A 14,936-nucleotide genomic window follows, 5' to 3' on the forward strand; every position below is an offset into this window, starting at 1 on the left:
CTTGTGGAAATATACTGTTTTTAATGTTGAGGAAAGAAATTGCTGATGTATGTTTGACACTTAACAAAGAGTATTGTTATTTATTCTAGCTATAAATACAGCTGGTGTAATTGTTGGAGCTATTATAGGAACTCTGCTGGGTCTTTTTATACTGGCTTTTCTTGTCTTCTGTTGCTGTAAGAAACAGAGGGAGAAGAAATATGAGAAAGAAGTACATCATGAAATCAGGTAATATTTCGGTATTATTTGAAGATTCATTTTTAAATGTGCATTTCTGCAGATAAGTTATGTGACAGTTAAGATTTCTGTCTTAATCTGGAATGTTTATTAACATACTAACAGTTTGTCAGAGGACTTTTCATACGGTGTAGGTAATCATATCTTTTTTTACATTTTAAAGACAATTAATACTTGATTTAAAAAAAAACAAACAAACAACAAACCCTTGAATATGTGAGCCTCTTTTGGCTATTGTGCCAGAATAGAAAGAAACAAACAGAAAATGTGTTTTGAAAACTCCAAAATAATAATGGTGACTGAATTCTTGTTCTGCAACTGGCTTTTTGTCTATTTCAGAGAAGATGTCCCACCTCCAAAAAGTCGCAGTTCAACAGCCCGCAGCTACATAGGCAGCAATCGTTCTTCTCTGGGTTCAATGTCTCCCTCAAATATGGAAGGATATACCAAAACACCATATAGCCAAGTTCCAAGTGAAGACTTTGAACGTCCTCCTGGTCAAAACCCATCCTTTGCACCTTCAAAGGTAGCTGCACCTAATTTAAGTAGAATGGGAGCTGTCCCTGTGATGATTCCAGCACAAAGCAAAGACGGGTCCATAGTATAAAATATTATTAATTTAAATGCTGTTTTTAAAATGTTCATTGTAAGTATTAGAGAAAACTGCTGTGTTCCATCCCTCATTTAAATAATGACCTGCGATTTTCCTTGAAGAAAATGAACAAGTTAGTTTGAAAAGCCACCAATTTTAATTTTTAATTTTAAACTTATTAGTATATGATAGCTGAGCTATTTGCTAAAAACATTGAGATTCCTAAATAAATATCAGACACTGGAGATATTTGGACCTCTGGTAGTCACTGAAGAGACACTGTCAGATAGTGTGCAGTCCTTAATATTTAACAATGAGGCACAAGTGAGAAGTAACAAAAGCATTTCATATGTAGATCATGAAGTTTCTCAGAGTTCCTGAAACTTTATCCTCCATTTTGGAATAACAGAAATATCCAAACTTGGCCACTGTCTGATGACTGTGGCAGGCAGCTGAGATACTGAGGATGACTTTGAATTCTGTTCAAACTGAGTATTTATGCAGTTCTTTAACCTGGTAACGTTTGGAGCACTTCTTGAGCTCTTATTTCAGGGGCTGACAGTTATTTGGTTCAATTAATTTAATGAGTATTCTGAATTTTAAATTTTCAGTGAGTGGAATGTGACGGGAGACCTTGCAAGTTCTTTTGGAACATGAATTTTTCTGTAATGACTAGTTCTAGTCATGTCAGATAACTTAATACTTATGTTATCTATGTGTCTGTCTATTTAGATTAGATATTAGGAAGAAATTCTTTACTGTGAGGCTGGTGAGACACTGAAACAGGTTGTCCAAAGACATTGTGGATCCCTGGATGTGTTCAAGTCCAGGTTGGATGGGGCTTTGAGCAGCCTGGTCTAGTAGAACTTGCCTATGGCAGGTAGGTAGGTAGGAACTGGATAATCTTTAAGGTCTTTTCCAACACAAACCACTCTGATTCTATGATTATCTGATGCAAGAGGCCCTATCAGGTTCTTGTTGGTATCTAGGCTTTAAAATCTGTAGCTCAGGCGTTAGCCTCACAGTAAGAATGAATATGTATCTTTATGCAGGTCTTACATTAATTGTACCTTGCATTTTCCAAAGCCTGTTTAGATTCTAAGGCAGTGTTCTTACTTTTTTTCCAAACCGATTGCTTAGAGGCTCCATGGGTTTTTAATAAAAGCTGTTAAGTAACTGATATTTGATAACTATCCTTCTTCCAGCACCACTGTGGAAACATCTTTCCTTACACACGTAAGCAGTAGTTAGCCTTTACTTAAGATTCTAATGTCTTGCAGTATGAATTTGCAAGGAGTTTAAAGCTCATTTCTCTGTGCCTCCTCAACAGCCCTAAGTATTGTGAACAGACATTAAGACTTCAAGAGCACCAGTTTCATGCAGCCAGAATCTGAGAGGAATTAGTTATCCAAAATTGTTGATGCAAATTTCATGTTTCAAAAATAAAACCCCTTCTTCAGTTTTGCAAGCTTCAAAGCATTACAAGAGGAACAGAACAATTGCTTATCTTACTTTTACACATGCTCTGATAGCTTCTGATGATTGATAATTGCATACGTGTGGAAGCTGAATTTACAGTTTAGTGCAGTTTGAATATCTGTCAATTTTTTTTCTTCCTTCCTGTTTTCTATGTTTTTCTTCATCCTGTGCTGAGGGCTAGAGTTAGTGGTGGTGAAGTCCCTTCAGCTAATTCTAGCTACAGATGTTAAACTGCAAGGAATTTTGGAAAACTCTAAAGGGTGTAGTATGTGGCACTGATGTTGATGAAGGAAATCTGAACAGCCTGTTGAAAAATGTTAGGATTATTTGTGTGTAGCAGCAGTGTGAGATAGAACATTTGCCCAAACCTCTAGGTTTAGTGTCTGCTTTTTTTGTAGCTGCTTATAGATCTGTGAATTCTACAGCTTACTACTTAATGTTTGTCCTATCTGTAGTTAGATACACAGTTTTTGGCTGGCACTATTAAAGAATATACCCTTCATACTGAATTTAGAAACTTGAATGGCTATTAAGTATTCTAGACTTTTACAGTTTTACACATTTGGGACTTTTTTAGATTGTAAACTGATACTGTTAGAGATCAGATTTTTTATCTTTCATGTGTGCCTTGTCAATAAACTTTGCCTGATTGTAACTTCAATTTTTATGAAATTTCTGGTGCCTAAACTTATTGTTTGAACAGGTGCTTAGATGATGGTACAGTTCTTAAAGCATGACACTGTGATCTGATTTCTTGATTCTTATGTACTTTAATACCTCTTCATGCCTGTTTTCGGATGTTACTTCAGTGTCTCTCTCTGTACTGGTCTGTATTTCAAATGTCAGTTACTCCTTCAGTTGCTAATTATGATCTAAGTGTTCATGTTTCTGAAAACTATTCAGTTGTTGTACCAATAAGATGGATGATGGACTTTTCCTTGTGTGGTAAATAATAGGTTTAGTAACCGTGCCAAACATATGCTTATGAAGAGCACTAGATGAGGAGACATCTTGCATCTAATTATGATAGAAGAGACTTAAGAGATTTTAATCATACTCTGATTGTTTACCTTGAAACTAAGGCCTTCCTTAATTAAAAGGGTATATTTATAATAAATACAAGTTGAGTACAAAACTTAAACTGAATCACAGACTGAGAGAGCTATAAACCTAAGCAACCAGGCAACAAACCTACTGAATTTGGTTCTTAGCCATCTGTGTACATATATGAAATTGTATGTGAGTTGTGTTATGTTTGCTTTTAGTTTTGGGGTGGGTGTATTTTGTTGTTGGTTGGTTTTGTGGGGTTTTTTAATTGTTTGGCCTGAGACCCTGTACTTTTAGGTAAGCCCTAGGACACTCAAGAACAGAAACCTGTTTTGTTAAAGCATACAGAGCAGAGTTTACACATGCTTAATGCTCTATCAGCTTGTACATAATAAATGGACAGAACCGGAGGACAGCATGATGTGCCCTCAGAGCCTGGCTGTTAGGCTTAGGAGCTTTGACAGTGTCAGTCTATTTATGTAATTGCATGGAAAATAAAATAAATAGAATCTGACATAGTCCTTATCTGAAATAAAGAACCTCTGACTTGGGGTAAACTTTGCCTCAAGTTGCTATCATCATGCCTTTTTGAATGGATGCAACACTACTATGAAAACACTATACTATTATATTAGTATTATATTACCTATCATAAATTCCTTCTTTCATCAGTAGATTGTTCACTTACACTGGGCTATGATTCTCAAAAGTAGCTACTATAGTTTAGCAGTCATTTCTAGATGTGTAGGAGATGATCTGGTTAAATATTTGAGGTGTCCAATCTTAGACAACTTTGCTAACAGAAATGTTTTAGGAAGTAATGGCAGCTGATATACCAGTTAGAAGGTGGCATTTTTAATGTCTCATTTTATATATATAAAATAAAGGCGGGGGGAGAGCAGTACCATTATGTAAATACTCAGTGAGCTCAAGAAACCTCTAGTTAGTGTCATGACTGTAAACTTGCCTGTTGAGGAATACTATATATATAGAGAGAGAAGAAACCCCTTGATTTTAGCATGGTGTGAATAAAGTGTTAGACTTGTAATACTGTAGAGGTTACTTAACACTTGTCCATACATTACAAACATTTTCATAAACCTTCTGAAATGGATATTTAAAGATATTTGTGTGATATTTACCTAAAAAGGAATACTTCCTCCAAAACTGTAGTGCACAGAAATGCCTTGTTGGAGGGATAAACCATGACTCTAAAGAAATGTACAATGCATACATCTTTATCAGCTCTGATAGTTGCATTCATATTGGGTGTATGCTTCGTGCTTAATAGTACAAGTAAGACTTCTTAATTGCAAGTTTTTCTGTAATGTTGAATATTGTATACTACTGACTTCTGTGATAAGCTTTTGGTTTTGTTCTTAACAGTGTATACTCTGGATCTCTTTAGATCTTTGTTCCAGTCTGAAGACATAATGCTATTTGTTTCACTTAAACCTTGTTTTACACACTTTATAGGTGCTTTGTGGGACCCTTTGGTTATTGGTCCTCTAGCATTGAGGCACAGCTCAACTGAAATCGGAGCAATAATAAATATTTCCTGAAATCCAAAATGTTATGATGTTACATTACGCTTCTCATGCACAAAGCATGGACTTGAATATTGATGTGAATTTTAGTATGAGGTTTTATATTCACACTTCTGGGGGGAATGGGATTTTGAAATACAAGTGTTGTGAGTGAATTTGTAAAAACAAGACACGAGATTTTAAAATGCTGTAGTTCCATGACAGACTTGTGTACTTTTTGAAATAAAACTGTTGGAGAAAACAGTAGTCTGTCTTTATTTTAAACCAGCTCTTGTGTATGGCTTCAGCTGTCTTTTGATGTAATTGGAGGTGAACTAAGAAATATGGCTGTGTATACCACACTGGCATTAATAATTTTATTTCTTGCCCCCCCCCCCCACTTAAATTCTAAAGGCAGTAAAACTTTGTATGTTTTAAAACATGTGCTTATTTGTGATTTCTGATGTAGATATACAAATGTGGTGATCAGTTTTAAAAACATACCAGAACGATCTCAACAGTTACTCCAAAACATAAGGCTGGAGAGGAACTTTAAAGTTCATCTCTTCTTCTGTAGAACGAAAAATCCTGAAACTGATAAATTCTTGTCTTTCAAAATTCAAAGAAGCAGGTTTACAGCACTCAAAGCATGTTGATAGAACACTTGGTTTTATAGTCAACTAATAGGCACCTTTTTTTGGTTCAGATGAAATTGACTGAGCTACATCCCTTCCCTTAGCCTTGCAAACCAGCTGACGGCTGTCCTTGCAGTTTTATGTTAAGATGAATGCAGTTTCTCCAGCATTGCCTTTGGGCACATAGTTGTAGGAAATAGTCTGGTGGACTAGATGACCTTTGAAGGTCCCTTCCAAACTATTCCATGATTCTGTGGCCTCTTACGGGCTCTGTTTGCATTAATGGCATATATATCATTGGAGGCCTAATTAGCTTACAGTTGTTCATAAGGTCAGCATATCTTCATATATTATAGTGTGTGCCTATCTTTATATGTTAATGTGTACCTGAGCCATGCCAGATGTTTCAGTAACTTTGTGTATATATAAAAACCTGGTTTATAAGTGTGTGCATGAGCATGTGATGTACTAGTGGGAAAGCCTTTGGGAATTTTTCCCATTTCAGATTAAAACTTGTGCTTAAATACATATGGAAACCTAATAAAAATGAAGGTTCATATTTGTTTCATGCAATAAAAACACAGAAAATTTAGCAAAACTAGGACATAAATCAGGTGCTTTCTAAATATCAGTGGTGAACATGGCTAGCCGCTCCCAAGTGCTTTCTTGCGTGTTTTCAAGTATTCTAATTTGTGGAATCAGAGCTCTGAAGCAGGGATAAGCAGTCATGTAAGTTTTCACAAAATAGTTATCCATTTTTAACCATTAGTTCCTGCACTAAGACAAAGTACCCTGTTATTCTAGGATACCTAAATTGCCAGGCATACCACCCACTACAGAAGCTGTTGACTAAGTCTGGCTTCTATTGTCTTGCACAAAAGTAGCAGGTCTTCCACTGGTGACTTCTGTAAGAGCACAGGAGTTCAGGTCTTCAGGCTAATCCAGCATGGATCTTTTTGGGTGATATGAATATAGTATTCATAGAGCTCCAAGAAACCTTTCTACACCTTTAATATCAAGGCTTAAGTTCAGGACTTCAATCCTTTCCAAAGGTGGCAGATCTGTCACATGGCACTTGCATGCTGCAGCTGCTAGACGTCTTTTATTTGGAGAGGACTGTGAATCAGAGGAGCAGAGTGCCCCCAGCTTGTCTGTGGGGATTCCAGCAAAGCAGCTAGTGCTTTCCTGAGACTGTCCTGAAAGAACAGAGGGCACTGATCTTTGGCTGTTACACAAAACCTTTGTGGTCCTTTTATATTAGGCAATGCCTTGGATAGTTTCTTTAAAGGTTTGTCTTGCTGTTTTGGTTTTGTTTCATTTTTCTCTCTGAACACCTTTGTGTACTTTAAGCTTCACAGATAAGCTTCAAAACTATTTCAGATTTACTTCTCAGATGCTTGGGTTCTTTCCAGCTCTGGTAAGGCTGATGGGCAATTAATTGTTAAGACCGTTTAAAAAAAAACAGTTGGTGACAGCAACTTAGCCTGGCTTTCTTGTGTGTAAAATCCAAAAAACAAAACCAAAAGAGTTCACGAGGAAAATAGCTGATCAAGGAGCAAAAGCAAGAGTACTGTGAAAGAAGCTGGGAATGTTGCCTACCTTTTCAAGTCTCATTCTAAAATTACCTTTCACTTGTGGAATGACTCTAGGTGATTGCTCACATCTTCAGGTGTTGCTTTAAGACTTGCACCTTAATGTAAAAATAATGTGTGCACTTCAGTTACGATGGTTCTGCTCGTTTAACTTCCCTTAGGCTTTTTACAGAATGTGACAGGCTCAGCTACTAGGAGAATATGAACCTTTAATTTTGTAGAACAACCAACCTGGCAGAAAACTGGCATGGAGGGTTGCCTTGTCCCTGCTTCTGACGGCCATTCAAAGTCAAGTTTCTGAAAATGGGATCTTTTAAGGATCATTTGATTTTCATATTGTTGTATGCCAGTGTTAGGGGCATCCTCATAAGTTGGCATCTTGAAGGCTTCAGCTTTCAGCTGTTGAGTACTGGAGGTTGCTTTGAATATGCAAAGTTAATAGCCTTTAGTGGCAGCAGCTGCTGCTGTTTAGTGGATTAGAGCAGTCACTGGAATTTCTGTGGTCAGTGCTGTCTAGAAAAGAAATGGATGAAGGACAATTCTACCGTATTCTTCAGGAAACGTGAGGAAAGTTGCGCAACTCATACAGGAACCTTGTATGACTAGGAGAGCTAGGTGGCTGGAGGGGAGTAGCTTTATAAAGAAGTTAAGCATGTTAATGGTTATACAACTTGATTATGTAACAACTTTAAAACATGGCAACATTAGATGTTAACATCTGAAAGCACATCATTTTACCTTCAGTAATCTAATTTTTTCTTCCGGGAAAAAACCTCTGGGGGTAGTATGTCCGCTGGGAAGCACAGAAAGCTGTGTGATGCGATGACAGTTGTCCTGCTTCTCAGGGCTAGATGCTGTGGTTCTGAGAGCTGTGGGCAGAGGGGACAGAAGTTAGGCGCTGTACCTGAGGGGTATTGCACTCTTTCCCTGAGCATCTTTCCTAATTACAAAATGGGGGGAGGAAAGCATCGAGTCTGATCAGCTTGAGGCAAGTTTTGTAGGAGGGAACTGAATTCTGGAAGTACAAATGGAAGTGCAACTTCTTGGAGCCCTTCCCTACTCTGGTTTTCAGCAGCATCTGATTTAAGGGTTTTGAAACAGCCTGCAAAACCGTTTTGCATTTAGAGTTGCTTATATAGCCAGCATATTTTAATTACTTAAATTGTGGAGTACTTGTACTCTTCCTGTGATACGTAATTTCTGCATGTGATGCTTTTGGTTCTTTTATTACTAGGAATAATGTTTAAAGACCCAATCAGAAGAAACTGTAGACTAGAGTCTTCTGAACACCCCATACAAGGCAAATTGTGACAGTATAGCTTTCTTGGTGCTCTAGACACATCTTCAGGGGTGCAGTGGTCCCTCAGGTTAGGTAGCAACTCATTCAGAATGTGGTATCAAGGAGTATTAAATCAGATTATAAAGAGCCATAAAAGTGATTTAGTACCATTAGTGTAATAGCTTTCAGTTATGTCAGTTTTGCAAGTTACATTCTGTGTGAATAGAAACTTGAGATTTTTTTTGATGTGTCCAGTTACTGCTGTACAAGTGAAGTAACACCTTTTCATAGCTTATGACTTAGCCTGTGCTGTGATTTGTAAATGAAACTATTATCCCATACAGGAAACAGAATCTCCCTTACTGCTTTATTTGCTTTAGTAATATTTTACTTGTGAAACAACAGTCAGGATTAGTCAGATTTCACAGAAGTTAAAGTGTGCAGTGGTGCATCCATTCTCAGTGTTTAAGGTTTCTGACCGCAACCATCATCATCAGCAACTTACAGATGACTCACTAGTCATCTGAGTGGGAGGTGTTTCTAAGAAACCACTCACTGAAGTCAAAACACTTGTGCTATGCCTTACCTAGCTGTAGGAAGTCAAGGTAAAATTATTACTTACAATTCTATTTACCAGTAGAATAGCTCAGGTGGGAAGGAAACTGAGAAAGGGAAACACAGACCAGAAAAAAAGGCAACTGGTGGCAATACATAAAACTACTGAATTGTGACTAGTGAAAAAGGTGCTAACTCTGGGGCACAGCTGGTGCTTTGTGGAACATGTCAAAAAGCTTATGGTGTGGCTGCCAGCACTGAACTTCGTATCCAGATAAATAAAATGCCCTTCCATGTCACTTCCAATCCTGTAACTGTCAAGACCAGAAACAGATCATCTCAGCTGTAAGAGCTGTAAAATACAACATACAGCTTGCAGTGTTTATTCTTCACTGTTTCTCGTTGGCACACAAGAAAAAATAGAGCTTACTAAAAAGACACAGCTTGAAATGAAGTGTTTGGTCTTGACCTGGTTTTGTCCTTGTGTTCATTCTGTAATTCAATATGAAATTGCTTTGGAATTATAGTATTTCTTTCTCTTGTTTCAAACTTCAGTTGTGGTTTGGGTGACCTCTTTAGGTAACCTATTTAATTTGATGACTTTTAATGCCCACTTACACTGCAAAAAATGCTGTGGTCTCACATACTGTCTCTAGCCCATTTGGGAAAAACCACGGCTCAATATGAGTGCTTTGTATTGAAAGTAATAAAAGTTGTGTTTGGGAATACTGAACGCCCTCTCGCGGCTGATGCTGTGGCAGCCCTCATCCCTTCCACTCTGCAGCTAAATGTGACCATAGGGTTTCACTGGTGTTTTGCAACGACTTGCTAAGTGATGTTACATTTTCCAGCAGAAAGCAAAATGCCCCTCTTAGGTGCCATAAAGTTATTTTATTATTGCTTGTTTGGAAAAATAGGTGGGAAAATGGTTATTGTAATCTGCATCAATTAAGGACATTTTGTGTTTCTCTGTAAGCTCTGACAAAATGCTGTAAATTGTTTGAAGATCATTAACCGTAATGTGCAGCTGAGGTATGAATGTGGTTCTTGATAGGTTTTAACAGTCCTGTGAGAAACGCTATTGTACCTTTATGCACACTACTGGTAGGCTGCAAGTCCATACTTCTACATCCCTTTTATTTACCAAAAAAAACCCAAACCAACCCCCCAAAAAAGCGTAACTGAAGCCTGATCGCCTAGTACAGATGTGAGCTTAGAGTCAGCCATTAAAATGCCAGTTTCCTTCAGACTAAAGTTAAGGTAATCAGTGATGTTTCTCCATTTGCCACTCATTCAGGAACAAAAAAATTCCCCAGACACATTGTATCTGTTGGGTTTCTTTTGGGAGCAAGGCAATGAAAATTGTGATTCTTGTACAGATAACATACAGTTCTGATCATGCAAGACTTATGTACTTGAAAGGCATCAAACTTCTGAACATCAATCACATGTTTTTAAAATCAAGGTTATGTTGCTACTTGGAGTAGTTTAGGTGTATTATTTAAATAGGGCATATGATTATCATATTTTTAATAGTGTGTGAACTGGGTGGGCAGGCAGGAATCTGAGGCAACCCGCTAAAATTATTTATTCCAAGATGAAAGAGCTGGAAGGAGTGTTAGAGCCTTTATGCCCAACAGTTCTTTTTGTTGCCTGAATTAGCTTAATTTCCCTGCCCCTGCTGTTACCTGAGCAAGCTAGGGTTTTAGTCAGCACTCTGAGTGCAGTATCCAACTGACACTGAAAATTGGGTCATTGTATTGCACATGTGAATTTTACCCTAACAACATCCCATGTCTGTGCTACCCATATTAACTAGTTAATTTGCTGCTGGCTTTATAGTTTGTACATGGGGGTGGTGGAAATTTTGCTGAACACAGAAGGAAGCATAGGATATCCTTAATGCTTAATGTGACTAATAGAAGCTCACTCACGTGCAATAAGAAGAAGAATCCCAAGGCAAGGGAGCCTGATGAACAAAGTGAAGGATTAGGGTTGATGTCCTCACTCTGTCATGACTTAGCTGTAGGATTTTTTGGGTGGTTCTTTTTTTGTTGTTGTTCTTAAATGTTGACATTTCCATATTCCTGAGCTTTCACATCTGTTAGAATGGAGATAGTTCTTTTCACTTTTAGGAACTTCAGGAACTAGAGTTTGCCATCACATTGTAATTTTTTTAAAGCCAGCCTTGACGAGTGTTTTCAGTCTTACCAGCTACCCATGTAGTGCTTATTTTTGCTCCTTTCATCATAGAATCATAGAACAGTTAGGGTTGGAAAGGGCCTTAAGATCATCTAGTTCCAACCCCCCTGCCATGGTCAGGGACACCTCACACTAAACTATGCTACCCAAGGCTCTGTCCAACCTGGCCTTGAACACCGCCAGGGATTGAGCATTCACAACTTCCTTGGCCAACCCATTCCAATGCCTCACCACCCATTACAGTGAAGAACTTCTTCCTTATATCCAATCTAAACTTCCCCTGTTCATCTTAGAAAATTTTCAGATACATGTATTTAAAGATAGTTATCTCGGTCAGACTGTCTGTGGTTGTCTCTGCCCCTGCTGCTTAATGGCTTTTAATTCTGTCCTGACAGTAGTCACTCAATCAGTACCTCCAGCACTACCTGGGTATTTCAAGTTATAGTAAAAATAAAAGTAGGGCAGTGTTTTTCCAGCTTAAAGGTAATACATTTATGATTGCAAGTACCTGGGCAGACAGCAGTTTCTCATTAATTGGTATTTTTCCTTGCAACATCCAAAAGAGTTACCACATCTTGTTTATAAGTTACAACATTGGTGGGTAGGTTTGTTGTGTTTTACGCTGTGTCACAGCTGCATGAATAACCTCTAGCTGCATGCTAGGGTTCACTTGCCAGACTGCGTTTTTCTTTTCTTTTTATTGCTAGGGATTTACTTAGCTGAGAAGAAAAGAAGAAGAAAATCAAGACTGAAAGCATCAGGAGAGTGCAGGCAAAGGAGAACAGATTATGTTGTATTTGTTCCCTTTTGTCCTAGCTCATTGAAGCATCTGATTTTAAAAACTTTGGCTTTTCCCAACAACTGGGGATCAAAAGCTCTCACCCCATCCCAGCTTGTCTGTCTGTGTCATATAACAGACTTTTTTCTTCATAAGCAGGATGTATTGTCTCTTGACTAATTCTTGAAAGGGGGTGAACCAGATGTGCTTTACGGAGAGTTGTCGTTACGTGAGCCTTTACTCATGTGCCTGCCTTATCTCTGGGAATAACTTGATTTATAAATATTTTGGAATGTGAAAGCTCTGTTTCTTCGGGCTTTTCCAATAAAGTGAGATAAAATGAACTATGTGGGAGCAGGTTAATCTTTATTTAAAAGGCATATATTTACTAATTATTAACTAGTTGTCTGTTCCAGAGCTATTAATGCAAGAGGTGGGAAGCAGGAGCGTTGTGTTAGCCATGGTGCAAAGGCAGGAACACAGACAGAAAGGGTGCTTCTCGCCTCAGTGTTCAGCCCCAAATAAATATATAAACAACAGCCAGAATGAAGCTTCTCATGCTACATAGTAGCTTTAAATACAAAGAAGGCAAACATGGTGATTTAATGCCAAACGGTACTGATAAGAGTTATGCTTCCAAGCAAGGTTTTCTAAGATAATCATTTTTCGTGTCACATGCAACTAGAAGATCTTATTTGATGTATAATTCTAATTGCAGTGTGACAGTTTGCAAGGAAGAAGGTGTTACAGAGGTAGCCCCAGTCAGATTTTGTAATTACTAGTCTTACAGAGAAAGCATTGTGGCATTGTGGCAAGATATAAACATCTGTGAGGACTGATGTAATGATACAAAAGTGTGTAATAAGCTGAAATGGTGGAGTAAGAAAATTAGTTGTTTCTAGTAAACACAATATATCCATATACATTTGTGGATTATTAATTAGGAAGAGTTGTTTTCTGTTAAGAGTATCATGCTTGGAAATTTAATAGTGTTGACTGTCAGCAGAGTTTGAGTACAGGGAGCATATAGAAAAGGGAGTTTTGCAGCATGGAGTGGTAGCAAAAATTCTTACAATATCAGTCTTCGAATATGGTATCAGAGAATACAGAGCTGATAAAGAACTGTAATTGGAAAGAATTGGGGGGTTTATTATCTTTGTGCAAAAAAGTATGTCCACAAAAAGTGAACAAAAATAGTCAAGGAACTAGAACTGGCTTTTAATGAAATGGTAAAACAAGGAAGTATCAGATTGGGATGATTCACTGGATTCACTGAGAAAACTCTGTTGATGGCAGTAAACAACAATAGTGTGTGGTTGATAATTCAAGTTACTGGTATGTAATTGAAGAAAGAGACATCTCAACAGATTCTTTAAAAATGGGTTGCAGAAGGTATGCACAGGGAAATCTACAAGGATTTTCAAATAACCTATGTGAAGTTACTGAAAAACTGCTATTAAGTTAAACTTCGTAATTTAAAGTTCACTGATAAAAGGAGTTGGTTTTCTATACCACTGCACAGGTTTTCTTCAAGACACTGGTAAATGGAATCTGAATGACCATAACTTGGGTTATGATCTGAATTATGCATTTAATTACTGTATATTACAGTGTCTAGCCTCTTGTTAATGTAGATTAATGATATTCTTTCTTTTTATAGTATGACATCGCACACAAGATTGGTGACATAACAGTGGTGTAAGCATGAAGAAACAGGCATCATTTTTTGCATGACTTTCAAGTATGGTGAAAGTGAAGTACATTATGAAATGAAGTGCTGTTTTTTTTACTTGATCTCACTTTAGATTCAAGATTTTTATCTTGAATAGGCTGTATTCAGTTTTGTAAGTACCAAATTTTTTCTTTTACGTATATTTTAATGCAATGTTTACAGTTTGACTACCGACATTTTTTTTGCTAGTTCTGTATTTTGAAAAGTGTGCACAATCACTCCTCCTCTGAGCCCCCTCCATGGAGTTTCAAAACATTGTGAAATTAACAAAATCAACTCAGGTAGTAGAAATATTGCCTTAAGCAGTGGGGTGTTGAAAGAGATTGTAATCTGAAATAGGATAGTTTGGGTTTTTCCTGGCTGATTTGATAGGAAGTGCATCATCTATTTAGTGCTTTAGTGATACCAATGAGCTCTCGCAACCTGTGTGTGAAATGCGCTGTATTTTAAGATTGTATGGATTTTATAGCTCTTAATAAAATGCACTTGAATGTTACAGTTAACACAGGCTTCAGCACAATCTGTTAATGCAGGTGTTGTGGTAATTCATGTATGTACATGAATGTATGTTCTTCCTGCTCCCCAGTTTACCATACAGGAAAACAACAGGGAAGAAGAGCACGTTGTTTAAACTGTGTTGGTTGTGGGGTCCTTGTTACCTCCTGTGGCATGGAGACTTTGGGTATTTATTTTATAATGAAATTACTAATCTACCTAAACCATTTAAGGATGAGACCACTGCAGATTGATCCCATGGATGGGAGCTTAGTAATTAATTTTTGGAGCCTGGTACCCAACTGGTACTTTTGATAACTCGTTATCTGTCACAGTCCACGTAAATCAGAGCACACTGAAGGACACCCCGATACTTAGGAAGTGACAGCGAGCATGTGCAAACTTAAACCTGTCTTCGATCAACTACATCATTCTGTGCTTTTGAGATATTGTGGGTGTATGTGCACGTGATGTTTTTTTACCATTTTAGCTATGTAGTTACTAATGCAGTGATGCCTGTTACGCTGTGGTCTGCAAGCAGCCATATAATCCATTGGTGAAACTGGTGGTTATAATGCTGAAAAAATAGAGTACTTATTAAATTATGTTGCTTCTATTTTTGACAGGAATACAGCTAATTCTAGAATGAACTGAAACTCAGGTGCTGTTGACCAAAACTGCCATATAATTGTATTTGTCACTGCACATGAAAAAAGAAGCATAACCACCTAAGAAAACAGTATGAAAAAAGTGGAGAGGAGGGTTTCTAAATATCATTGACTTAAGT

The 14,936-nt window shown here is 37.5% G+C and overlaps 1 protein-coding gene across 4 annotated transcripts in view; it reads left to right on the forward strand.

Annotated features, from left to right (window-relative positions):
- The window catches only part of CXADR (CXADR Ig-like cell adhesion molecule), a 35,344-nt gene extending 21,187 nt beyond the window's left edge, over positions 1–14,157 (forward strand). For 3 of the 4 annotated variants that reach the window (XM_061366706.1, XM_061366705.1, XM_061366709.1), the window contains exons 6-7: positions 90–228; positions 577–5,145. In XM_061366706.1, the coding sequence (XP_061222690.1) occupies positions 90–228; positions 577–844 (407 nt within the window). In that variant the 3' untranslated portion in view covers positions 845–5,145. Of the gene's footprint in view, positions 1–89; positions 229–576; positions 5,146–13,582 lie in introns of those variants that run through there. The other variant, XM_061366704.1, reaches the window with a different exon arrangement.
- The last annotated feature ends 779 nt before the right edge of the window (positions 14,158–14,936 follow it).

This window comes from Neopsephotus bourkii, unplaced genomic scaffold (genome assembly GCF_033783945.1).
Source record: "Neopsephotus bourkii isolate Nb327-2 ecotype Australia unplaced genomic scaffold, CSIRO-AGI_Nbou_v1 NB_1350, whole genome shotgun sequence".
Classification (NCBI taxonomy): Eukaryota; Metazoa; Chordata; class Aves; order Psittaciformes; family Psittacidae; genus Neopsephotus; species Neopsephotus bourkii.